The sequence below is a fragment of the Nesoenas mayeri genome, assembly GCF_963082525.1.
Source record: "Nesoenas mayeri genome assembly, chromosome: 12".
Taxonomy (NCBI): domain Eukaryota; kingdom Metazoa; phylum Chordata; class Aves; order Columbiformes; family Columbidae; genus Nesoenas; species Nesoenas mayeri.
The window spans coordinates 8,464,721-8,489,945 of record NC_137547.1 but is presented as its reverse complement, the minus strand read 5'-3'; the positions used below and the strand labels follow the sequence as shown (position 1 = coordinate 8,489,945).

Here is a 25,225-nt window from a genome sequence, read left to right as displayed (position 1 = left end):
GCGAAGATCCTCCCCAGGCCCCTCCGCCCTGCCCGGGGGGCGGCCCTCCAGCCCTGCTGCAGCCGTGACCCCCGTGCCGGGTCCGGCGGGCGCTCCCCGCTGCGGCACCCCGGGGACCGCCGGTGTCGGGGCCAGTGGCCGGGACGATGCTGCCACCTGGTGCCGCGGCCTCGCGGAGCCGCCGGAACCGGCACCGGGAGTCGGGGGGCAGCACCGAGACTGGCACCGGGGGGTCGGTGAGCAGCGGGGCCGGCGGTTTTGCAGACGCTCCGGGAGCAGCCCACGGCCGCTCCGCCCCGTGGGAACCCACCGGGACCGGGACACCGCGGGACGCTGCTGTCTGTCTCCCGAGTCCCCACCGGCTTCGGCCCCACCGACAGCGCAGACGGCACCGGTCCAGGCACCGGTCCTGGCCCCGGTCCCGGGAGCGGTCGGGGAGCCAGGGGGGGGCTCGCCTCGACGGGAGACGCGGCGGAGTGGGGCGGGCAGAACCTGTGTCGGTGCCTGTCCCTGTCCCGGTTCCTGTCCCTCTCCCTGTCCTGCTCCCGGTGTCAGTCTCGGTCCCGGTGCTGGTCCCGCTCCCGGCCCGGCGGTGGCGGGGGCAGCGGGCCCGGGTCTCTCGCCCACCCCGTCGCGGCATCCCCGGGGCGCGCCCCGTGACAGCTGCCGCGTTCCCGCCCGCCCAGCCCCGGGGCCCCGACCCCGCGCCGGGCAGCGGGGACCTCCCCGCGCCCCTCCGCATCCCCCGGCCCCCCCGCATTCCCCTGCCCCCTCCGCATCCCCCGGGCCCCTCAACATCCCCCGGCTACCCCGCCGCCCGCCCCGCCGGGCCCCGCCGGGCAGGGGCTGCAGGCTCTGGGCCGGGGGGGCGGCAGGGACAGCTGCCGGGCCGGGGGGGGGCCGGCCCGCTCGGCAGCACATGTGCTGTCACTCAGCCAGCCCGGCCGTTATTTTAGCTCGGGGCCGGCGAGCGGCTCAGGGCTGGCGGCCGGACTGCGCCCCGCTCTGCCATGGGTCCCCCGCTCCTCCTCGCCTGCCTGCTCGCCCCACTCTGTGCTCGGGTAAGGGGTGCGGGGAGATGGGGATGGGATGAGGATGGGGACCCCCCCAGCTCTGTGCCCCAGCAAGGCCGGCCGGGTTGGGAAACCTGGACATGGTACTGGTGGGCAGCCGGACCCCAGACCCCACAGAAACATGTTCCTGGGGGTGTCGGGGATGAGGACGGGGGGTGACGGGTCTCAGTGCCCCTCTTGGGCCATTTCCCACCCCACAGATGGTAGCGGCGGGGGGCAGCCTGCAGCTCCAGCACACGGCCTGCATTTGTGAACCGGGAGATGGGATTTGGGGGTGGGTTAGTTGCTCAGAAACACCCTGCTCCCCCTTTTCCCATCCCAGCTGTCCTCCCAGACCCCCCTGCACCCCCCTGTCCATGCATGTCCCCCCAGAGCCCCTCACTGCGGTTTCAGGCCTGAACCATATGGGGCTGTTGAGGTTCTGGCCTGGGCCCCACAGCCGGGTGCTCAGGGCAGGGGAAGGAAAGGGAATCTGTGGGGCAGACTCCCCCAGCAGCAGAATGCCCCTTTCCCCCACCACCCTGCCCATCCACCCAGAGCTTCAGCAGCCCCTTGCAAAGCCGGGGTCTCACCTGGGGAGGGCAGAGGGACAGCTGGAAGCCACAGGAGAGCTCTCATCACAGCCTGAAAACAAGATCCTTGTCCTGTCCATCCCATGGGACTGGCACGCAGCCCCCCCCAGCCCCCGCACAGCCCCTCACTGTCCCCAAGGACCCGCAGCACAGCCATCCCTGCTGCTCTGCTCCCCAGCCCTGGGCAGGGTCCCAATGCAGGGACCTGGGGCTCGCTGGCACCCAGCAGTGCAGCTGGGATGGGTGCAGATGTGGGGGTGGTGCAGGGCCTGGCAGTGCCCAGATGTGCTCCTTCCCTGAGGACAGAGCCCTGACCAATGTGCCATGGCCATGGAGCTGGGGGGTCTTGGGCTGCATGCACACCTCCCTGCCCCACTCCCTATCCTCAGCTCCCAGCTGCACGCCTGCTCCCCACAGCTCTGGACCCCCATGCCACACCCCCAAACACCTGACCCCCAGCCCAGTCCCTCACAGCCCCTAAACCCATCCTAACCCCCACAGCTCCCTGGCCCCTCTTGCAGCTCCCCTAAGTCCTGCCTCCCCCGTCCCTGCTCCTAATCCCCCCCTTCACAGTGTCCAGCTCCATCCCAGCCCCCCCCCATCTTCTTATTCCCCCCCAGCACCCCAGCTCTGTGCCCCAGCCAGGCCACCCGTGCAGGCTAAACTGATTCCTGACCCTCCCACCCTTGCTGCCTCATCCGTGTGGTGACAGTGACATGGGCTGGGGCCACACCAGACCCTGCCCTCCTGGGGTAACCCCTTCACCCCCACCGTAGGGGTCCCACAGGACACAGCCCAGCCATGTTATGGGGCTGTGCCTAGGGAACAACCGGGGTCATTTGTGGGGCACCCCTTCCCAGCCAGCCTGGCAGGACACCTGTCACGGTCACATCAGGATGTCAGGAGGCTGACACGGACCCCCACGGGGGAGCTGGGTAGCCTCTCCGCTCTCCCAGACCCAACCCCACCAGGGTGTGCCAGCATCGTGCACCCCAGCATCGTGCACCCCAGCATCGTGTATCACAGCACTGTGTATCCCAGCACCGTGCACCCCAGAACGTGCACCTCAGCACTGTAACCCTTGCACTGTGCACCAGGATCTTGCCGCCTGCCCCAGCACTGCACGGCATTCTGGTGGTTTTGGAGTCACCAGCAGCACCATGTCCCCCTGACAGGGTGCCAGCCCAGCCCAGCCAGGTGCCACAGCCCTGGGCAGCCCCCGGGCCTGGTGGCAGCACGAGGGTCTGCGACGGGTGAAGAGGGCCTGGGTGATCCCCCCCATCAGCATCTCGGAGAACCACAAGCGCATCCCCCACCTCCTGGTGCAGGTAGGCAGGGACCCCCCTCACCAGCTAGCAGAGTGTGGGGCACCCTGGTCAGGGGAGTTGCATGAGGGCACCCCAAGAGGGGGACATGGCATGGGGGGAGACTGGGTGCAGAGTGGGGACCCCAGGTTGGGGACAGACCCCCAGCTTCGGGACCACCAGCCCTGCTTTTCCCGGGGCAGATTAAGTCGGACAAGCAACAGCCTGGGGGGGTGATCTACAGCATCAAGGGGCCGGGGGTGGATGAGGAGCCCCTGGGCATCTTCTCCATCGACAAGTTCAGCGGGAAGGTCTTCCTCAACGCCATGCTGGACCGGGAGGAGAATGACCGTTTTCGGGTAAGGATGCTGCCTGGCCGCCTCCACCCTCCCTCTGGGCCCCGAACCCACCCACTTTGCACCCACAGCTGAAAGCCTTTGCACTGGACCTGGGCGGCATGACGCTGGAGGACCCCACCGACCTGGAGATCATCGTGGTGGACCAGAACGACAACCGGCCGCTCTTCCGGCAGGACGTCTTCACAGGGCACGTGGTGGAGGGGGCTGAGCCAGGTGGGTCCAGCTGGGGGGGCTGCAGCTGTGGGGACAAGCTGGCCCCTGTGCTGACACCCACCGGGATGCTCCTGTGGCCGCAGGGACTTGCGTGATGACAGCAGATGCCACTGATGCTGATGACCCCGACACGGACAACGCGGCGCTGCGGTACTCCATCCTGGAGCAGGGCACTGCCACCATGTTCAGCATCAACGCCACAACCGGCGAGATCTGCACCGCGCGGCCCGGCCTTGACCGTGAGGTAGTGGGCATGGGGGGGCATGGGCAGCACTGGGGCAGCACTGGGACTATAGACCCCCCAGCTGGTGAAACCACAGCTCCAGCCATGAGCAGCCACAGGTGTGGTGACCATCAGCTGAGGGACCTCTGGCCTCCCAGAGGAGCTGGAGGGGCTCAGCACCAGCCCCCCATCTTTCCCCATAGACTGTGGGGGTGTACAACCTGACGGTGCAGGCAGCCGACATGTCTGGGGATGGGCTCACCACCACCGCCACGGCTGTCATCTACCTGGAGGACATCAATGACAACCCCCCCGAGTTCACCAAGGAGGAGGTAGCAGCTGGGGCGGGGTGTGGGGACATGTGGGGGTCAGCGGGTGGGACCTGATCCCCCCCAGGGCAGTAGCATCCCAGGGGGCAGATACCAGCCCCACACCACTCCCCCCCAGTTCTCCATGGAGGTGGAGGAGCAGGCGGCTGGCGTGGACGTGGGCAAGGTCTTCGTGCATGACAAGGACCTGGCCGGCTCACCCAACTGGCTGGCCAAATTCACCATCTTGGAGGGCGACCCCGAGGGCGCCTTCATCATCCACACTGACCCCCACACCAACGACGGTGTGCTCTCTGTGGCCAAGGTGGGTCCGGGACAGCTGGGGGGCTCTGTAGGGAGGGGTCCCATGGCTTGGCTGACCCGTGGCCCCTCTTGGTAGCCGCTGGACCACGAGGTGCGGGACCGCTTTGAGCTGACAGTGTCAGTGCAGAACGAGCGGCCGCTGGAGCCCACGGCCCCCGCCAGCCCCCGGGCGCTGGCCACCGTGCGGGTGAGGGTGCGGGACGTGAACGAGGCGCCCATCTTCCGCGAGAACCCACGGCGGGTTAGTGTGCTGGAGGGGGCCCCCTCGGGCACCCCTGTCACCACCTACACCGCCAGCGACCCCGACACCCGCCAGCTTCAGACCCTCACGTGAGTCCCAGACACAGCTTTTGTCACCCGCTCCCATCGCATTGCTTCCCAGTGCCCACTGTTTTCAGGCTCTTGTGTGTGCAGCTCATGGTGGGTGTTTTGGGGGCGGGGGGAGGTGACAGCATGCACTCCCCTGCACCCACAGCTATGCGCTGCTGTATGACCCAGCGGACTGGCTGCAGCTGGACCCCCATGCCGGCACCATCCGCACCAAGCGGGAGCTGCTGCACCCCTCCGCCTACCTGCAGGGTGGCTGGTACATCGCCCTGATCCTTGCCCGCGATGATGGTGAGCAGCCCCACTCAACACGTCCGTCCCAGCCTCTGTCCCCTACTGAACCCCCTCTCTGTGCCCCCAGCTGAGCCCCCGCTCTCTGCCACTGGCACGCTCTCCATCGAGATCCTGGAGGTCAATGACCACGCGCCGCTGCTGCAGCCGCTGGCCGGGGTGCTCTGCGGACGGCCGGGCCGAGGGGGGAACTTGCTGCTGGGGGCCACAGACGAGGACCGACCCCCCCACGGTGCCCCCTTCCACTTCCAGCTCAGCCCCCAGCACCCCCAGCTCGCCCGCAACTGGAGCATCACCCGCTTCAACGGTGAGGGCTGGCGGAGGCGGGGCTGCTGCATGGGGGGGACCCCGCTCACCCCTGTCTCCCCACAGTGACCCATGCAGTGTTGGCCGTGCTGGCGGAGCTGCCCCAGGGGCTCTACTCGCTCCCGCTGCTGCTGCGGGACTCGGGGTCCCCCCCGCGGGAGCGGCAGCAGCTGCTGAACCTCTCGGTGTGTCACTGCGGCCGGGACGGCACCTGTCAGGACGGTGTCCTGGCTGCTGCCACTGCTGGGGCCGGTGTCACCCTCGGTGCCCTGATGATCATCCTCGGCAGCAGCATCCTCCTCCTCGGTGAGACCCCTGACCATCCTCCCCCACCCCTCCATGCTGCCCCCCCGGCACCCCAGCCCTGTGCCAGTCCTGGCCGCCCATGCCAACCACCCCCCCAGCACATGCTGTCACCTCATCCCCCGCACATCACCCATCCTGGTCCAGGACACCCCCTCCAGTCCCTACCCATGACCCCAACAGCCCACCCCAGCAACCCCTTCTCACCCCTACCAAGACCCGCCCAGACCATTTCCCTCACCTCCCATCCCACCCCATCACCCCCCCGCCCAGCACCCCCACACCAAATCCCTCCCTGCATCCCCACCGACCTCATCCCAACCCAATCAGCACCCCCCACCACCCCGTGTCCCCCCTCTCCGCGCCCGGTGCCCGCCGTGCCCACCCTCGCTGTGCCCGCAGTGCTGGCGGGGCTGGGGGCTGCGGGGGTGCGTGGCCGCCGCCGGGCCCTGCGCAAGGGGCTGCTACAGCGCTCGCGGGACGACATGCGTGACAACATCCTCAACTACGACGAGCAGGGCGGGGGCGAGGAGGACCAGGTGAGCGGGACCCGGGGGAGGGGTCCAAGGTGGGGAGGCTGTCCCTAACCCCTCGCATCCTGCAGGACGCTTACGACATCAACCAGCTCCGGCACCCCGAGCTGTTCTCGCCGCGGGCCAAGCCCCCGGTGCGCCGAGACGCCCCGCTCAGCTCCGCCACGCCCCCGGGCCCCCGCAAGTTGCCGAGCAGCCCCTCAGACATCGAGGACTTCATCAACGAGGTGAGGACAGGACCCGGCGCCCCCTTGCACCCAGCCCCGCGGCGGGGCTGACGGTGTCGCCTTGTCCCCACAGGGGCTGGAGGCGGCCGACAGTGACCCCAGCGTCCCCCCCTACGACACCGCCCTCATCTACGACTATGAGGGCTCGGGGTCCATCGCCAGCCCCCTCAGCTCCATCGTCTCCAGCCTGACAGATGAGGACCAGGACTACGACTACCTGAGCGAGTGGGGGCCGCGCTTCCGCCGCCTGGCAGACCTGTATGGGCAGTAGCGGGGATGGGGGACGGTGAGAGGGGGTTTGCACACACGTGGGCACGAGATGCCCAGGTGCAGGTGCTTTGCACATACGTGTGCACCGAGCGAGGCCTCAGCGTGGGAGTTCGCACACCTGCACACACCTGCCCAGCCAAATGCAGGAAGGCAGAGCACCCCCAGAGGGGACACCCTGGGGAAAGACCCTGCAGAACCAGGGGGGTGAGGGGTCTCCTGCTTCCCCCCATAATAAACACCCCAGAAAAGGGGGCTGGTGGTGGGGGCGCCATGCGGGGCCCCCTCCACATCAGGCACCTGTAGAAACAAGGCACTTTTATTGGCAGCCGCAAGCACCTGCTGCAAACACCCTGGGGAGGCATCACCCCTGCCCCAGGACTCCCAGCACAGCTCCTCCCGGGGCAGGATCCAGCCCCAGTGTGGGGTGGGTACGCTGATCCCCAGCCATTGCACGTGTCACAGGTGCAACCCGCCGTCTCTATGAGCACCACAGGTTAGGATCCCTGTTCTCCATGGGAGGGGTCCCAGCACCGTGCTCAGCCCCCCAGCAGCAGGAAGACCCTGGGGGGGCACAGCTACGTCTCACAGGGGGCGGCTGGAGGGCTCAGCATCCTCTTAGTGGAGGTGGTGAGGCGGGAGTAGTCGTGGGGGATGCCATGGGGGGCGAGCAGGGGCAGGTGGTCCTCCCGGGGGGGCCGACGGAAGAGGGGGGGCCGGCGCTGGCTCTCGCCGTCCTGCAGGGACTGGGGCAGGCTGCGGCCCTGGCTCTCGGGCAGCAGCATGATGCTGAGGACGGCCAGGATGGCGAAGGAGGCGAACACCACGTGGTGCAGGAAGAAGCCCCGGCTGTTGGGGATGGCAGTGATGGGGGCGGCCGCTTTGCCCACGAAACTGGCCCCCATGATGAGGCCCAGCACGGCGCCCCTGTGGGAGAAACATGCTTAGAGGGGACCCAGGGCACCAAGCCTGGGTGCCCCCCACCCCAGTGTGGCATGGGGAGGGTGGCAGCTCCCCCCTTACCTGACCACGGTGGGGAGGACCTCGCTGGCAAAGAAGACGCTGAGCATGGTGACAGCGTGAGAGGCAGTGACACCCACCACGGACAGGGTCAGGACAATGAGGTCCAGCAGGTCTGGGGGGAGGAAACACCATTAGAGCTCAAAGCCTGCACATCCACCCCCTAAAGCATCCTGTTCCCATCAAAGGGGGTTGGGGTCCCCTGTCCATCCCTCTGTCCTTACACTGGGTGAGGGCCAGCAGCAGGAGGGAGGAGATGCCGGTGAGGATAGTGCAGAACAGGAGGACGGCACGGCGCCCGAAGCGCTCGGCCGTCAGGCAGATGAAGAGGCAAGCGGCCGCCTCAGTGCCCACCAGCACGAAGTAGGAGGAGAAGAAGTGGGGCAGGTGGGGGTCCAGGTTGCGGGTAAAGCAGTGGCGGATGCCAGAGCCGATGAACCTGTGGGAAGAGCAGGGTCAGGGGGCTGTGAACAGGACTCCCCCACAACTCCCCTCCACCTGCTCACGCTGTGAAGCCGAGGATGACGCCGTTCTTCCAGATGACCCTGGTGCCAAAGATCTCGCAGACGGCATGGTACTGGGGTTGCGGGGACCCCTCAGACAGGGACTCCAGCTCTGCCACGACAGGGGGACTCACGTTAGAGCCGGCACTGTCCCACTGCCCCTGGCACCACTGGTTTGGGGAGGGGTCTGGCAGCTGCATGGCCCCCACCACGCACCCGCGAGGAAGCTTTCCTGGTGGCAGGAGCCGTTGTTGGAACTGGAGCCGCTGCTTTCAGCCAGCGCCTGCAGGGTCTTCCTGGCCCTCTCCAGCTGCCGGGTGGCCAGCAGCCAGCGTGGCGACTCCAGCAGCAGCGCCGGGCACCTGGGGTACAAGCATTGGGGTCACGGAGCTCTCCAGGGGCCTGGCCCCCCTCCAGCCCCTTCCCGGCTTCAGAGCAACGCTGCCCAGAAACCCTCAACTTCAAACCTGAATAAACATTTACTCGGGGCGGGGGGGTCCTTGTGCTCCACCTGGAGAGCCCTGGCCAGCCTTTGATCCCCAGCGCGGCCCAGGGCAAGGTGTGCCAGACTGGGGTGCTGTCATGGCACTCCCCGGGAACGGTACCGGTTTGGCACCAGTCCCACAGCTCAGCAGCCCCTCCCTGTGCACGCAGCCCCCCAGCCCAGAGGGGTCCTTACCACCAGCAGGCAGCCAGCAGAGCCAGGATCATGGTGACAGCGCCCTGCAGCACCCGCCAGTCCCGGCACAGCACCGCCAGCCCCGGCAGCAGCAGCTCCCCGGCGATCCAGAAGAATCCGGCCACCATGGTCACCCCCAGCCGGTGTGGGGGGTCGCACAGCTCCAGCCCTGTAGGGGGGGTGAGGGGGCACCATGAGTGCCACGGCCGTGGGGCATCCTGAACCCTGGAGCATCCTCAGTCCCCACGCCACCGCCGAGCCCTGCCGGACACTTACGTGCCACATAGAGGGAGAGGAAGGCGCCTGCCAGCGCTGCCCCGAAGAGCAGCCGAGCGACCAGGACCATGATGAAGTTCACGGCCAGCGTCACACCGAGGCCCAGGGGCACCGCCAGCACCAGGGACACCACGAAGGTGGAACGGCGGCCAAACCTGTGGGGGACGGACAGTGAGCAGGCCTGGGGATGGTGCCCCCCTGCCTGGGGGGTCTGCCCCAGGGACCCTCAGTTACCTGTCACAGGCCAGGCCAGCGGTGACGCTGCCCAGTGTCCAGCCCAGCAGGTGTGTGGTCTGCTCCAGGGGCACCTTCCAGCGCGACGTGCACACCAGGTCCCACTGTGGGCGAGGGGGGACACGGCGGAGACATGTCAGCAGTGGGGTCCTGGCAGACCCCCCCACAGGGCTGGGACAGACGAGGTCACTGACCCCATGAGTTGCCTGGGGGGCTTCTGGCCGGCCCCTATCCCACAAGCAGAAACGTGGGGCTCAGTGTGGAGGGACAGTTCTGAGAGCCCTCAGAGCTCTCTCCCCTGTGTCCCCAATACCACTTCCCCCAGGGCTCCCCCCAGACTCCCCTGAAGGCCCTCCACGGGTATCTCCCACCTTACCCACCCCGAACCTCTCTTCTGTCCTCAGGATCCCTGGTCCCCCCATGCAAAGTCCCTCTCCCCACCCCCTGCACTTTCCCACAGGACCCTTGCTGGCGTCCACAGCTTGCTCCCCCTCCAGGCTCCTTTTCCCCCTCCCCAGACATCCATCCCCAAAGCCTCTCCCCACAAACACAACCCCTTCTGTATCCAGGAGTCGCCCCCAGCCCTCTCCAAAACCACAGACCACGCCGGCCCCAGGGGCTCCCCCGCGAGCCTGTGACCCCCCCAAACCTGGGTGACGAGGTTGGAGCGGAGGCCGGCAGCGGGCAGGGCGTAGTGCCAGCCGCGGGTGCAGGGCCCGGTGCCGTTGGGCTGGGCGCTGCCGCTGCCCGCGGGGCGGTACCGGTAGAGCTGACACGGGCTCCAGCCGCCGCGGAGCCGCGGGACGGCGGCGCGGAGCAGCGCGGCCCCCGCCAGCCGCCGCAGCGGGGGGGGCAGCAGCGCCGCGTCGGGCCGGCAGCGGTGGGGGGGGGCGGCGCCCAGCGCCCACCCCAGCGCCCAGCCCAGCGCCAGCGCCGCGCACGGCAGCCACCCCCCCGCCGCCCGCCGGCCCCGCGGACGCGACCCCCCCGCCGCCGCCGCCGCCATCACCCGCCGCCGCCACCGGGGACCGCTCGGGCTCGGCGCCGGCAGGTGGGGGCGGAGCGGTCCCGCCCCGGCCCCGCCCGGCTTGGACTCCCCCCCCCCGCCCCGGTTCTGCCCTACTTAACTCCATCGGGTCAGCCCGCCAGCACTGGTTCGCACCTCCCAACGCTGTTCACCGCGCCGCCTGGTTCTTTCTCCCCAGGCCCGGTTTGCCCCCCCCCAGCCCGGTGCAGCCCCCCAAGCCCGATCTGCCCCCCACACCCCGGTTCACTCTTCTCACCCTGGTTCGTGTCCCCAGCCCGGTTCAGTCCCCCAGTCCCATTCACCCCCAGCCCAGTTCAGTCCCCTCAGCCCGGTTTGCCCCACTCAGTCCTGGTTCAGGCCCCTCAGCCCCGTTCGTCCCCCCCAAACCGGTTCGGACCCCTTTCCCCCGTTCACTACTCCCCAGCCCCGTTCACCCCCCTGCCCGGTTCCCCCCCCACAGACGTTCACTCCCCAAGCCCTGGTTTGTGCTCCCAGCCCGGTTAAGCCCCCAAAGCCCGATTTGCACAGATCCCCTCCCGCTCACCTCCCAGGCCTGTCCCCCCCCCAGCCCGGTTCTGTTCCCCTTTCCCTGGGATTCCAGACAAGCACTGGGGGACTGGCAGGTCCAGTTGGTGCTGGGGGTCCCAGGGGTGCAGCCAGGGGTGCCAGGACCCCGCTGCAACCACCCACAAATGCACTCAGGTCCCCCTAAATGTCTAAGGAGGCTGGTGGGCTCTGCCCCCTCAGGAAAGGAACTGGTGAGAGCTGCTCACATCCAGTGCCACGGTGAGCCCATGGGAAGAGACAGCGAAGCAGCTGAATTGCAAACACCCTTTTTTTTTTTCCTTCTTTCCAAAATTTATTTACGAACATTATCTCTGGGACAGCAGCATTGCTCTGGCACTCAGCTCGGTACATGCGACGGTAGAAAACCCACACCTGTGTTCGCTTTTTGCCTCCCTCCCTGGGAAATTGTACAGCTGACAGGACGAAGGGGCCACGGCGGCACAGGCCCCCAGTACCCAGAGCTGTGTCCACAAACCTCAGCATGGAAAAGTGACGTGGGCGCGTTACAGAGCAGGGAGTGTCATGCTGCCCTGGCCCGGGAGGTACCTGCATCCACCGACCCGGCAGCACCAGGAGGAAAACTCAACCCGGGGGCTCTGGAGCCTCCCAGCACTGGGGGGAGAAGACAATACAGGACTTTCCTTGCTCTACATGGTTGATTAAAGGTATCTCTGTGCTTACAGAGATTATTTTACGGTGATTTAACAAAGACAGAGCAGGGCTGGAGATAAGAAATAAATGTCACTTGTGGCTGCTTTCTTGTGCTCTGTTGAAACCCCTGGGCAACCAGCCCATGGTGCCAAGGCAGGAGAGGGGTCAGGGGAAGGCAGAACCCCCTGGCTCTTGCACTGGAGTGAAACCCCTGAGCTCCCCGGCCCAAGGACAGTGGAAAATTCCTCAACCAGCTGCAAAGCTGGTGGCTGAACAGGGGGGGCTGGGTGGGGGAGCGGGTGCGGAGCCGTCCCAGCACAGTGGGTCCTGCCAGGGACCTGCGTGTTGCCCCGATACTGGCAGCGCTGGCCTGTGCTGCCTGTGCCCTGGGGAGGGCTCGGTGCTCCCCGACCTCCCGCCGCCGGAGCAGGGCTGCCTGTGCTGAGCGAGAGCCTGCACCGCAGAAAGAGGCGCACGGGGCTGGAAAGTGGTTGAGAATTCGGTGTGTCCCCTCTGTCCCTCCAGCTGAGCAGAGGATGAGGAGCCCAACCACATTCCTAACATTTCTGCTTTCAAAAGCAGCAACTGAGACATTCACCCAGCACGTGCATCCAGCAAAGCCCAACAGAGAAAGCAGGAGAACCAGGCGCCGGCAGTGGGTGTTCGGGGGGCAGCCAGGGAGGGCCGAGCAGCAGTTGTGAGCAAGGCATAGAGTCTTGGAAAAGGTACTTAAATCTGTCTCCAGCCATGTTCTTGCAAGTTTGTGCTTGAGGGTCGACTTTGCCAACTGCATTAAGCCCGAGCTGGGTCATGGCTGTGTTGAGAGCCACATGTCCAGCACCATCTCCTGCAGAAGAGGCTGTGGTGCCGGCACACGGCAGCAGGATGGCCGCAGGAACAGATGGCACCCAACCCAAGAGCGAGTCGGGCAACACCGAGCTGGTGGCTCCTTCCCACCACGGAGCAGCCCCAGCAGTGATCTGCAAACCCTGCAGTGTGTCCCTGACCCAAACCCTGCAGCGTGTCCCCTGCCCCAAACCCCACAGCGTGTCCCTGTTCCAAACTCTGCAGCGTGTCCCTGCCTTAAACCCCACAGCGTGTCCCCTGCCCCAAACCCCACAGCATGTCCCCTGCCCCAAACCCCACAGCGTGTCCCCTGCCCCAAACCCTGCAGTGTGTCCCTGTCCCAAGCCCTGCAGCATGTCCCTGCCCCAAACCCTGCAGTGTGTCCCTGTCCCAAACCCGGCAATGTGTCCCTGCCTTAAACCCCCGCAGCGTGTCCCCTGCCCCAAACCCTGCAGTGTGTCCCTGTTCCAAGCCCTGCAGCATGTCCCTGCCTTAAACCCCCGCAGTGTGTCCCCAGCCCCGCAAACCCATGCTGTGTGTCACCTGCCACAAACCTACGCAACGTGTGTGCCCAGAACATCCCCAAGCCTCTCCCCGTCCCTCCCAGGCTGCCGAGGACTGGGACACACTGGGGGCCAAGCACAGCACTGTGTGACTGCTCCTGCCAGACCCAGGCACATCTTTCTGTGGGATTACAGACTCCTCTGTCTCCACATGGCTGCAAACAATATTAAAAAGAAGGAAAGAAGAGCAACTGGCCTCTTGATCCAGAAAGCACTGAGCACCGGTGCCCCAGCACCACAACCTGCAGCCCCAGGCAACGCTGGGCTCCCCCGTCCTTCTCCAAGCTTTGCAGCTCCTCAACTTGCAGCCGCTACGGCTACACAGGGTCCGTAAAACCCACCAGCCCCAGCCCAAACATCACCTGTCACATCACTCTGCACCCCCAGCTGGTCCGTGGTCCACCCCGCCACAACCAGCTGCACCGCAGCGCTTCTGGTACCACCCGACACGAAAGAGGAAAAAACCAACATGGCGTTAAAAATCAGGTGAGCATCCCCACACCAGGGACCGCGGCTGGACCTGTGCGTACCTGAGAGCATCAGACGGGCTTCCACGTGACACCGCACACCGTCCCAGCACTTACTTTGTCCTTGATAGGGAAAGTGCTGCCTAGGGTGAACTATACATACAAAGATAATTTTAATTAATTTATTTATTTCTTTACACATAACTGAAAGTGATGTTACAGTACATAAGTTATTTACAACTGTGCAGTAATGTGTTGCAAAATAAATTATCTAGAAGGCAGCAAAAGTACATTGTTAATGTATATAAAAACTGTACAGCATTTATGGGATACAATTTTTCTTTATATGAGTATTGGCTCTGTAGTGTTTTCAAGTTATGTTCTCAGAAAGAGAAACGAAATGCCCAAGATTAAAGGAAAAAAAATATATAAACCACATGGATTTTACTCCATTAAAAACACAGTTGGCAAAGTCCTTTCTCTGCGTCACCGTCTCCCCGCCGGCCGTGCCGCCCCGGCGCACGGTGCGCAGGCGGCTCCTCCGCTCCTCCCCGCGGCGGCGAGCGGACCCGGAGCCGTCCGCCCCTTCAGAGCCGCCTCTGCCCAACTTGGACGCTGTCTTTTTGTTTCCAATTGTTTGTGTCTTTCTTTTTTTTTTTTAAATTTTTTTTGTGTTTTTAGACATACCCAGGATGGAACAAGAAACTCAAACACCCCCCCTCCCCCCCATGGTTTCCTACTGCAGCTTCTCCGAGCGGAGATCCGCGACCGGTGGAAAACAGAGAGCTGGAAATCACGGTGTTCACAAGTACATGAATCGCGTGGTCGCTGGCCCCGCTCAGCAGCTTCTGCACCACGCAAAGGGTGTCCTTGGCCTCCTCCCTCCGCGCCGCCGCCAGTCTCGCCCGCTGGGCGCTCGCTGCCGCGCAGACCGGCTGCCTCCCTGCGCCGGGAGATGCGCCCCGGCCCGCTGCCCGGCGGAGCTGCCGTCAGTCCGGAAGCGAGGGACGCGTTGTGAAGAAAGTGCAATTATTTTTCTTATTGTTTTGTTTTTCTGCCGATAGCTGCTTCCTCCTCCTCTGACCAGGGATTCATCAGCAAGCGGTAAGGGTGAATGTGAGCTCGACCGCCCGACCTCGGAGGGCTCCCGTCCTTGCCAGTGTTCAGTGATGTCTCCTGGTTTGGAACTGTCATGCCGGCAAGAGCACAAAGTCATCGTTCACGTCGACCATTGGCACGTAGAAGGAGGGCACCTCGTTCACACAGAGGGATTTGTGCCCCGCGGGGTCCAGCTCCTGCACCTTCAGCTGCCACTCCATCCTTTGCACCGCGTTCAAGGCGGCAGCTTCGTGTTGCTGTCGCATGAGCAGGCACGTCTGGAGTGGGGACAAAAACCAGGAGGAGATGAGGGGTGAGCAGGAGAGGGCTGGAACGGGGACCCATGGCCGTCGCGGTGGGCAGAGCAGCGAGCGGAGCGAGGGATGGCACACGCATCCTCGCAGAAGGAAACCTGGACTTGGTGCGTTTGCCAAGCCCAGTTCCAGCAGGAGCAGGGGCAAACCCGAAAGGGCCTGTGGGGCAGCTTTTAAAGGCTCGTAGGTGCTCAGAGCAGCGACAGTCCCCAGTGGCTGCCCAAAGCAGGGTCCTGAGCCCTTCGCGGGAGCTGCCAATCCCCTCTGTGTCACCACCCGAAAGGACAATTGTCCCCACCTGCCTGCTGTGCCAGGGTTTGTCACTCTGCAGAGCGCCCAGCGTGGGCTCCTGCTATCTTGATGCTGGCCATAGGTTTGGAGCTCGCTGCAGCATGTGTCGCTGGCAAAGAGCGAGCCCCAAGGGTTCAGCTGACCGAGAAAGCTCCAGACCATATGGCGCGAAGCAGAGTGAACAGCCAGCCAGCCAACTCAGAGCAGAACCCGTCTCCCTTCCCCCTTTGGGACCCAGCAGAGGCAGCTGCGCCCCCGCAGCCCCTATGGATGCTCCCCCCACCCCTCTCACCTTCATCCGATCGTACTTGTCATCCACGTCCTGCAACCAGGAGATGAACTGTCGCGCGTTGAAACGGTCTCTGACCGATTTGTTTTCGTCTCCCTAAGCGAAAGACAACAAAAGGGGATTAGGTGGTGGATTTTTTATCTTACTTTAAGCAGTCACAGGTCTAACAGGCCATACTCAAACCCCTCTTAGGGCACACGAGCATCAGAAACAAGAAAGGGGCCAGGGGGGAGGGAGAATAGAACACGCTGCTCCCAGTTGCTCTTGCAGCCCTTTGCCAGGGGCTCCAGCCCCAGAGACACACACACACGCACTCCCTGTTTTCACTTTGCAGAGAATCTGTCCGTGCCAGCCCGTCACAGCACCCACACCTCTCTGCCTCCTTCAGCTCACACCCTACATCATAACGTCGCCACTGGAGAAGCACCAGCACTTGTTTGGGAAATGTCGAGGGACAGATCAAGGCTCCTGGATCAATACACCGGGTCACTAATGAGTTCAGGACCCTCCTGCCATGCAGGGCGGGTGGCCGCTGCGGGGTTGGGGCTGTGGACGGTGCTGGTGGGTTGGCTGGGGACCCCCACAGCTACACGGCACTGGCTGCGGAAACCAGACACGATTCCTCCTTCTCCAGCACTGAACTATGTGAAATCAAAGGAAGAAGTGACTACTTCTTGTGGGCTGTGCGACAGGCTGGCTCTTCCAAAGCCACTGTTAGGCACAAATCAATTTAATGGCTCTCTCCCCCTTCCTTCAACAGGAAAAGACATCCCACAGTGTAGTAAAACAAACCTTTTGAGTGTGCAGATGAACCTGATGAAGGAAGAAGGGCAGAGGGTCCTGAGACTCACTAATAAACGTGAGTCAGCTCTGCTCCCAAAGATACACGATGCTCCCTGTAGCCCCGTGTTCCCAGATGTATTTCACGCACATGGGGTATCCCAGAACGTGCGACACCAGAAACAGAGTTGGATTAGGCAACCTGGGCAGGTGCTGGGGAGGGTTCCCGTGGGATGTCCTGCACCTCTGAGCCATAATGGGTGACAGACACCTGGGCAGGGAGAGCACCAGTAATTCTCTCCCTCCTTCCCGAAAAGCATTGTCTCCCTCGGGGTGTTGCACAGCACCTCTGAGACACCTCTTCTCCACCGGGACAGGCACTGACCTGATTTTCTAGAGGCATGTTGTAGACCTCGGAGTCCAGCAGCATGGTGCAGGCACTGAAGGGCACAGCCTGGTTGGCAATAGTCCTTGCTGCCCGACAATGAACTCGCAGAATCTCCTGCTCGCAGGAGACGATGAGCTTCTCCTGGGGAAGAGCAAACGAAGTCGTTGAGCGTGGCAGCCTTGGTATCGCCAGCAGAGGAAATTCAGGGCCTCTTCCCCAGCAGGGATTTCCCCAGATCTCTCCTTACCCGCTCTATGCTGTGCTGGAGCCGCAATTTTCCCCGGACGGCCTCCTGCTGCTTGAACAGCTCCTTCAGCGGCTCTGCCAGCGACGGTGGCGGCGCGATCTGCAGCACAGGACAGCAGGGTCAGAGTCAGGGCTGCCCGATCCCCGGCACAGCCACAGCACTGGGTGCCAAGGGCTCGGTGGGGGCATTGGTGCCACCCCACCAGAGCTCACTGGCCATGTCCTCAGCAGGCTGGCAGCAAAGGACAACGTCCTGCCAGTGCTCAGACCACAGCGAGGGGCAAGACAACCGGGCAAGAGGTGTTCAGTGCCAAGAGATGAGCTCAGCCTGCAGAACCAGAGCCTAAATCACCCCATGCGCTGCAAGTGCAGCTTGTAAAGGGGCCTGAGCATGTCTGGTGAAGGGGATGATGCTGCTGGAGAAATACCGCTGGAGCAGTCTGGGAAGGGGCCTGTGTCCTGATCTGTGCTGCACTGTCCTGGGGAGCAAAGTGCTCCCCAAGCACAGCCCGAGGTGCAGAAGAGAGGAGCAGGTGGCTCTGGGTCAGTCTGGGAGGGAACAAGCAGATGAGAACACAGGCTACAAGCACCATGGGCTGGGGACAAAGGCATGTAGTGATTCCTGCAAAAAGGAACACCTGCAAAAGGGCACTCCCGAGTGGAGCGCACTGCAACACAAACACGCGCAGAGTTGGGCATTTCACCCGGGAACGAAGCCTGACGTGGCCAGGGGACCGACCCTCCTCCTCCAGGCTGCATCCCGGATTTAGTGCCTGCAGCTTTACGTTTACGGATGCATTTGTACGAGCCAGTCTGCTCACGAGCACAGCAGGGAAATGCAGACTCCGCTGCCATGGAACATCTGCTACCAGCACGGCAAATATCAGTGCTTGAGAAAACAGAAAAGGGCTTAAGAAACATTTTTTCCTACAGTCTTCTAGGTTCATTATCCAATTATTGTACCACTTGTAAAAGCAGTTCTGCCTTCCAGCCTCAAATCCACTGGATTCATAGAAACTAGTTCTAAAGCCTGAACAAATCTCAGGTTCCTAAGCCCAGCCTAAGGTCTTCTCTGCAAAAACACAGTACCTCAGAAGATGCATTTATCACGCAGCCATCCACCTACTGAGGCTTAGATTTGTTGTCATAAGCATGATTTAAAAGCAGGCTAAAGCCATGGCCGAGGTGCCAGCGGCATTGCAAGGGCGCTCGTGGTGCTTGTAGCAGCAAGGGAGGGGACAGTCCCCAATGCTGTGGTTTAAAGAGAGAAGGTGACTCACCACTGGGATATGGAGCTTGCTCAGGGGCTTCCCATCCAACAGGTAGGAGCCCGTGTAGGTGACATATTCGGCATAGCACTGCGGAGCTTGGGGAGTAATATAGCAGAGGATTTTCCGCTTCTCTTCAATCTTTTTCCTGATCTGGAGGTACTCAAAGTAGGGGTTGGACCTGTCACTGTGGTAAGGTTCAATGTCATCCAGTTTTATAGCATCTACGATAGCTGCCAGGGTTTGCTGTATCATCTCCCTCGTCTGCTGGGTGGACGTGTTGATCTGCTGCTGCAGCTGCTGGTTGGAGCGCTGGAACCGGCGCTTGCGCGGGTGCTGAGCCTGGGAATCGTCCTCCTCCGAGATGCGGCCTTTGGCACGTGTGGCGGGCGCAGACACTGGAGGAAATTCCTTCTCCGAAGAGGCAGCGTTCTGCTTGTTTTGGTTGGCGAGCATCTGAGCCCGGTTCCTGGTTATCCGCTGAGGAATCTCTTCTATTTTGGGTGGTTTGGGAGCTTCTGCTACTGGTTTTTGTACCGGTTCAACGATTTCTGCTTGAGCGTTGCCCGCAGGTGCGTCTGCCTGGGAAGAGGGGACCTGGCTGGCGCTGCGGGCCGCAGCCCCCTCCTGTGACACGCTGCCCTCGGCCAGGGGACAGGCCTGGGGGCCGCTCTCTGCCACCCCGCCAGACGAGGACAGCTCTTCATGCACGGCCTCCACCTCTTTGCCCTCTGCCTGAACGGACTCGGACGGGGTCTGCTGGAAAATCTGTGTTTCTGAGTCCTCTGCTCCTTTTTCCTCGGCTCCGTTCGGTGCTTCCGAGGTGGCTTCTTGCGCAGCCGCTTCTGGTTTCTGCTCCTCTGCTTGCGGCTCCGTCTCCACGGGCAGGACAGCGGTTGCCTGGCCGGCCGGCGGCTCCTCTGGCTCTCCGGTCCCTATGATGGACGCGCTCGCTTTGATGATCCCAGCGCTCGTTTCTGAAGCTGCTGCTGGACTTTCTTCTACCGCTTCTGCCTCCGTCATCTCTGTCTCTGCAACGTCTTTGGGCTGGAGCGGCAGCTCCGGCAGCGAGAAGGGACCAAGGTCCAAGTCATCTTCTGTATTGGTGAAGGGATCAGGCCACGTTACTGGCTCTTCTGTATTTGCAGGCGCAGCGTTATTGTTTTCCAAATAGTTGCTTTCTGGCACGCTGACGGCTTCTGCCTGAGGTTCTGCTGGCACACAGGGTGGCTCTGGAGGTATCTCAGGTGCTTCTTCTGGGAGAGGCTTGCAGTTATTGAAGAACGTGTCTAACCTAGTAGGGGACATGTACGGAGCCTGCTCTTCCGCATTTGCTATTTCTCCTGGAACTGCTTCCTCCGCATCCTCCTTGACTTCATCCAGCCCTGGTTCAGACACGGACAGAGGGTAAGAGATGGGAGAAACGGGGTAGGAAGAATCTGTGGGAATGAAGGCTACTGGTGGAGGGTGAATCGGCTCCAGGGAGCAGAGCGGAGGTTTAGGGGACTCGGAAAACCTCTGGGGAGATTTCATGAGGAGCTCTGAGCCCATGGACCAGCTGACAGGGTGCTCTGCCGGGGTCCCCATCAGGCTGGGAGGAATGGCGGGGTCAGGGTTCCTGGCAGAAGGGTTGTCCCAGTCTATATTGTTTTGTTCCGGCATCCCCGAACTAAAATGGTTTTCTTCGATTGGCGGTAAGTAGGTGGATTCTGGTGGCATAATGGAGGCCGTCGCTTGCTGCTCCTCCGTGGTGTCCAAGGGCATGCCGAGGTCAGGGGGCAGAGCACTTTCTACTGAAGGAGCCAGCAACTCGTCCCTGTGCGAAGGGGAGGATTTTGCTTGTAAACCAGAAAAGACACTTTCAGGTGACTGAGCGACTGCGCTGACAGGTCCTGGTGCACAGTGCAGAGCTTCCACTTTGGGTGACGACACCCCATAATCTGGGGAGTAATACCCAGGAGATAAACACTGGAACTTCTCCGTGGGAACAGAGGGAAGGGGAACTTTCTCCTCCATTAAATGCTGCACTGGAGAGTCATAATTTGATGTTGCCGGGACACTTTGTTGTCTGAAAAATTTATCCCCGACACTGAATTCTTCTTCAGGTGCCCTTCTGATGTCAACTGAGATGGAACGGTAGAGGTTGGTGGAGGGTATGGTGCGAGTTGGGGTCTGGCTCGGGTTCTCGGGGAGCCCGCTGGAAACATTGGCATATCTGTCAAAGAAGGAGGGGGAACAGGCGTTCATGGACATGGTGGAGATGGGCAGCGCGTGCTGCGAGTCCGCGCACTCGAACATCAGGTCCGTGTAGTCCTCGTTGCTGCACGATGGCGTCCGGGGCGTCTGCATCACCTCCTCGTAGCTGGGACAGGAGACAACGGACGCCGGGGTGGGGACGCCCGTGGGCCGGTTCTGGTCGGGCCGGGGGGATGCCGGGAGGATCTCCTTCAGCTGGGGACCCGCGATCCAGTCCTTGGAGTCCGGCCCAGCCGCGGGCTGAGCCTTGTTTTCTGGTGACAGTATAGGAGTCAGCGGACCCAGTTCTTTCAGTTTCTTGTCCTTGAGCTGAGTATCCAGCGTTAAGGGCTTCTTCGTTGCCAGATCCAGACTCCTCTTGCGTGCCTCTTCCGAGCTTTTAAGTTTGTCCTTTAATTTGGGGTCTCCAGACCGGTGCCTCATTTTCTCCATTTGCTTCATTCTCTCCTTGTGCCTTTTGTGGCGCTCCTCGATTTCCAGGTCTTTCTGGCTCAGCATCCTCTCAAAGCTGGTCATCATCAAATCACCGTCTCCCAGGAGCTTCTCCCTTGGCCTGGCATCTTTCTTGCCACTGTCTTTGGAAAGGGTTATTTTTTCATTCCCGTTGCTTATTTTGATGGACTCTGATTTGTCTTTCTCTTGGTTCTCCTTGAACTTCTCTTTCAGTTTAGTCTCACCGAATTTGAGGTTGTCCTCCTTTGATTTATCTTTGAAGGCGGTAACTTGAGGACTGTCCTTGTCTCTGAGCGTTGACTTTGGCTCGTCTTTGTGATGTTTAAAGAAACCATCTGCGTGTTTGTCTCGATGCTTTTCCTTTTCCTCCTTCCATTTTTCCTTGTGTTTATCTCGCTTCTTTTTCTCTTTAACTGTGCTGATGGCACTGGAACCATAAGCCTTTTCTTTTTCCGCCTTCTTTGACAGCTCTCTTTCACAATCATTTTTATCTTTCTTTTCAGAAAATAAGTAATCAATGCTTTTCTCTGGTTCCTCATCAGGCTCTGCCTTCATGTTGTAGGAAGAGCTAAAAGGCTCCCCATCCACAGAGAAATCTTTTTCGTAATGACTGGAATCCTTCCTGCTGCTGGAGTCTTTGAATTCTTCTGTTTTTTCCTTTTTCTCTGTCTTCTCCTTCTTTGCTTTTTCCTTCTCGTGACTTTTCTTTGATGAAGATGAGGAATGCCTGTGCCTCTCCTTCTCCTTGAGTTTGTCCTGCAAGCAGGGTAAAGGGAGAGAGTCCTTAAACTTTTCTTCAGCATCATTAAGAGAGAGGTTAGAAGACTCAAAGAGGCTGGTGAGTCCTGGGTCTTGCCCTCGGTCTGTGAAGCTGTCAGAAGAGATCTCGCTGATCTTGTCGTTGGAGTCATCTCGATAGTCATTCAGAGCCTCCTCCTCCAGCTTCTCCAACAGGCTCTTCTCCGACTCCCCGCCTTTCAAAGACTTTCTCTCCTTGGAATGCTCTTTATCCAGCTTCTCCTTATGCTTGCTTTTTACTTTGTCATCACTGGCGTGTTTCTTTTCAACCTTTTCTGGGAGCTTTTGCTTGTTTTTCTTCTCTTGAGTGGAGTCTATGGACGTTCTGTCTTTCCTGTCCTTGTACTTCTCGGTGGAGTCTTTATCTTTCTTCTCTTTGTGTTTTTCAAAGGAACCTTTGTCCTTCTTCTCTTTTCCCCCTTCCGATGTTCCTTTGTCCTTTTTCTTCTCCTTGGAGTCCTTATCTTTCTGCTTCTCCCCGGAGTGCTGCCGCTCGGAGTACTTGCGGTGTTTGTCGGGGTACGACTCCTTCTCGGCGGCCGCGCCGTCGTCCTTGTCCTGCAGGCTGTCCAGCCGGTGCATCTCGCTCCCGGCGGAGTCGCCGACTTTGAACCCGCTCAGGCTGTAATCGTCCCTCTCGTCTTCACTCTCATCCGTGAAGATGTCCGCGATGCTGTACCAGCTCTTCTCCTTGCCTTTCTTCTCATCCTTCTTCTCGGAGAAGTCCTCTCGATCCACCGAGAAGTTTTTCTCTTTCTTCTCTTTAACCTGGTCGAAAGAGCTCTTCCTTTCCTTGTCTTTGCTGTGCAAGTCTTTGTACTTCTCTTTAGTTTCTTTTTTCTCTTTGAAACTCTTGTCTAGTTCTTTGTCTTTCAGGATTTTCTCAGGAGCAACTTTTTCAGTTTTCTCCTTGTCACCTTCTTTGGATTTTTCCTTGTATTTTTCTGGCTTTACCTTTTCTTTTTTTTCTTTATCAGGAGCATCTTTCTTCTCCTTTTCCTTCCCAGAATGGTGCCTCTCCCAACTCTCCAGAGCTTTACCACCGAACTCAGGGTCAGACTTATCCTTGAAGAATGTTTCGCAGCCGTATTCTTTAAAGTCATCTCGATAGGGCTCCTCCTGCTTCGTTTTGGTATCTTTCCGGTCTTTAGAGCCATCCGAGGAATCTTTTCTGTCTTTGATGGTTTCACCTGTATCTTTTTCTTTCCTCTCCTTGACACCCTCTGCAGAATCCTTCCTTTTCTTATCTTTTTCAGGCAAATAACTAGGAGGAACTTTGTGTCTGTCCGTTTGGTCCTTTTTCTTCTCGGAGCTTTTGTCCACATAGTCCCTCTCTTTCTTCTTTAAGAAAATGTCCTTTTCATTACGTTTCTCGTTGTATTCCTTCTTCTCTTTTGTTTTATTTTCCTTTTTCTTGTCTTTAATTTCCTCTTTGACAGGTTCTATTATTAGTTTTGCCACGGTGTCGTTTTTAATCTCCCTGAAATCTGTTGCCGGAGAATCCCAGCTGTCCTCACCTTTGAAATCGAAGGATGAATCAGAAGACAAGTCTGAAAACCACCTCTCTTGCTGATCATCCGAAAGGCTGAACTTTGTGTCCTCGCTTTCGGGAAACTGGGTTTTGTTATTGAACTCGTCAAACCCAGACTCATCCCTGTAAAGTTTCTCTTTTTTGCATTTTTCTTTCTCCTCCTTGAAGGATTTTTCTTTCTCTAGTTTAGAAACCTTCTCCTCCTTCAGCTCATTCTTCTTTTCAGATTTTGACTGCTTGTCCTTTGACTTCTTCTTCCTCTCCTCCTTGTGTATTCTCGGCTTCTCCTCTTTGGGAGATTTCTCCTTTACAGGTTTCTCTTTTTCTGATTTACTCAATCCTTCTCTGAAGGATTTGCTCATGTCTTTACTACCATCTTTGACTTTTCTTAATGATTTCTCCTCTTTCGAGGATTTTCCAGTCTCATCTTTAAACAACCATTCCTTCTCCTCTGCTTTACCTTTGGGGAGCTTTTCCTCCTTCTTGCTATGTTCTCGCTCATGCTTTAACACTTTCAATTTGTTTTCGACTGGATTTTCTGTCTCTACTATCAAGCCTTTCTCAGGCTTTTGTTTAGAGTCCTCAAACTCAAAAGAAAAGGTTTTGATTATTTTAATGTCTTGGCTGATGGGACACTGCCCCTTCTCCTTGTTTTTATGTTTGTGTTTTGTTTTATGCTTTTTAACCACCTTCCCCTCCTTGTCCAGCTTTGGAATTGCTCCATCCACATTGCTATGGAATGAATTCTTTTTCTCAGAAACAGTGTTGTGTGAGGTGTTTTTCTTTTTGTGCTCTGGTTTCTTCCTGACTGGCTTTAGCGACTCTAAGCTCGAGTCCTCGGACGAATAGTCTGACTCACTCGTCAGCCTCGTCCGGGTGGAGTCCGATAAGGAACTGACGTCTGACCAAGCTGGAGAAGAAATGGTTTTCCAATTGTCCGTCCTCCAGTGCTTGGAGTGCTGCTCTGTAAGACTGGGATTATGTTTCTGGGATGCTAAACTCCCATGAGAAGAGGTCGATGAGGCAGACAGAGAGTTAAACAAGGAGGATTCCTTTAGCACTAGCCTGGAGTCCTTTACACAGCTAGAGCTCTGCAGAGAGTCTCTATCATCCTCCTCACTCTCCACGTTTTCACTCTCTGATTCAGAGGAACAAAATTTGTCATTTTTTTTGCCAAACCGAACCTCTTTGCTTTTCGTCTCCTTCTTCCGCTTCTTTTTTACTTTGCTTTTCTCCTTCTGTGGCTTTGTGCTGGTGGGCTCCCGAATCTTGCTGCTGGGCAATATCGAGTGGGTCGAAAGCCGCAGCTTCTCCCCTGTCCCCACAGCCACACTGGTCTCCTCCTCGTCCGAGCTGTCCGACAGGATGCGGTGGGCAGCTTTCTTTGGTGTAATTGTGTTATTTTTACCATAAGTTTTCACTTCCATTTTGGGTATGGAAATGAAACTGTTTGCTTTAGTCTCTTTTCTGTAATCCTTTTTCAGCAAATGTTTGTCGTCGACTGGCGGGACCCGGTCCTGCTCATCGTCCTCATCAAATTCATACTCATCCTTCACCGGGGTGATGGTTTTGGGCGGCTCCTGAGCCTTGGGCTTGTGCTTCAAACCCTTCTCAAACTCTGAGTCTGTGTTATTGCCATCGACAGAGCTGGAGGGAGCGAAGGAAGGGGCGTCCTCCTCTTCTGAGGTCTCTGCAGAGAGAGGAGAACAACGTGTTAAGGGCTGCGAGGGGTTTTGGGGAGGGAATATCAGCAATCCGCTGCAGACGTGACCCCTGCGAAGGGCCCTCTCGCCCCTTTGCCCCCCAGCCCCTGCCGCGTCTGCAGCTGAAAGCTCCAAGCACCAGGCTGGGAGATCCAGACCCACACGGGGTGTTCCTCAAAACAATGTCCAGGTTTTTAACCAAGAGAAAAACACGTTAACAGGGTTACGACCGCAAACAGCGTAGGTTGAGATTCCCCATAAGACCAGAACTCCAATTAACACTAATTAAGACCTGCAGCGGTTCTGGCACAGCCACAGTGGTGGCACTAGTGGGGCAAACAAGGCAA

At 59.9% G+C, this 25,225-nt stretch overlaps 3 protein-coding genes across 6 annotated transcripts in view; 1 reads left to right on the top strand and 2 right to left on the bottom strand.

The window, feature by feature from the left end:
• Window positions 1–1,010: 1,010 nt before the first annotated feature.
• On the top strand, window positions 1,011–6,634 carry CDH15 (cadherin 15; the record flags this gene model as incomplete). Its single annotated transcript, XM_080351831.1, has 14 exons — window positions 1,011–1,061; window positions 2,821–2,973; window positions 3,153–3,308; window positions 3,377–3,521; window positions 3,605–3,765; window positions 3,948–4,076; window positions 4,192–4,377; window positions 4,453–4,706; window positions 4,852–4,994; window positions 5,065–5,301; window positions 5,367–5,606; window positions 6,006–6,142; window positions 6,208–6,363; window positions 6,437–6,634. The coding sequence occupies 14 exons, from the start codon at window positions 1,011–1,013 to the stop codon at window positions 6,632–6,634; spliced, it is 2,346 nt and encodes a 781-aa protein (XP_080207957.1).
• Window positions 6,635–7,208: 574 nt separating this feature from the next.
• SLC22A31 (solute carrier family 22 member 31) lies at window positions 7,209–10,475 on the bottom strand (the record flags this gene model as incomplete). Its single annotated transcript, XM_080351984.1, is given in 10 exon segments — window positions 7,209–7,557; window positions 7,654–7,765; window positions 7,875–8,089; window positions 8,157–8,265; window positions 8,370–8,515; window positions 8,833–9,001; window positions 9,109–9,263; window positions 9,343–9,446; window positions 9,992–10,330; window positions 10,332–10,475. Coding segments are annotated over 10 exon segments (1,842 nt in total).
• A 3,159-nt stretch (window positions 10,476–13,634) lies between these two features.
• ANKRD11 (ankyrin repeat domain containing 11) overlaps window positions 13,635–25,225 on the bottom strand; it is a 137,087-nt gene continuing 125,496 nt past the window's right edge. For all 4 annotated transcript variants that reach the window (XM_080351796.1, XM_080351793.1, XM_080351795.1 and 1 more), the window contains 5 exons: window positions 18,150–24,865; window positions 16,871–16,969; window positions 16,621–16,764; window positions 15,459–15,551; window positions 13,635–14,839 (listed from right to left, as the gene is read on the bottom strand). In XM_080351796.1, coding sequence (XP_080207922.1) covers window positions 14,654–14,839; window positions 15,459–15,551; window positions 16,621–16,764; window positions 16,871–16,969; window positions 18,150–24,865 — 7,238 coding nt within the window. In that variant the 3' untranslated portion in view covers window positions 13,635–14,653. The remainder of the gene's footprint in view (window positions 14,840–15,458; window positions 15,552–16,620; window positions 16,765–16,870; window positions 16,970–18,149; window positions 24,866–25,225) is intronic.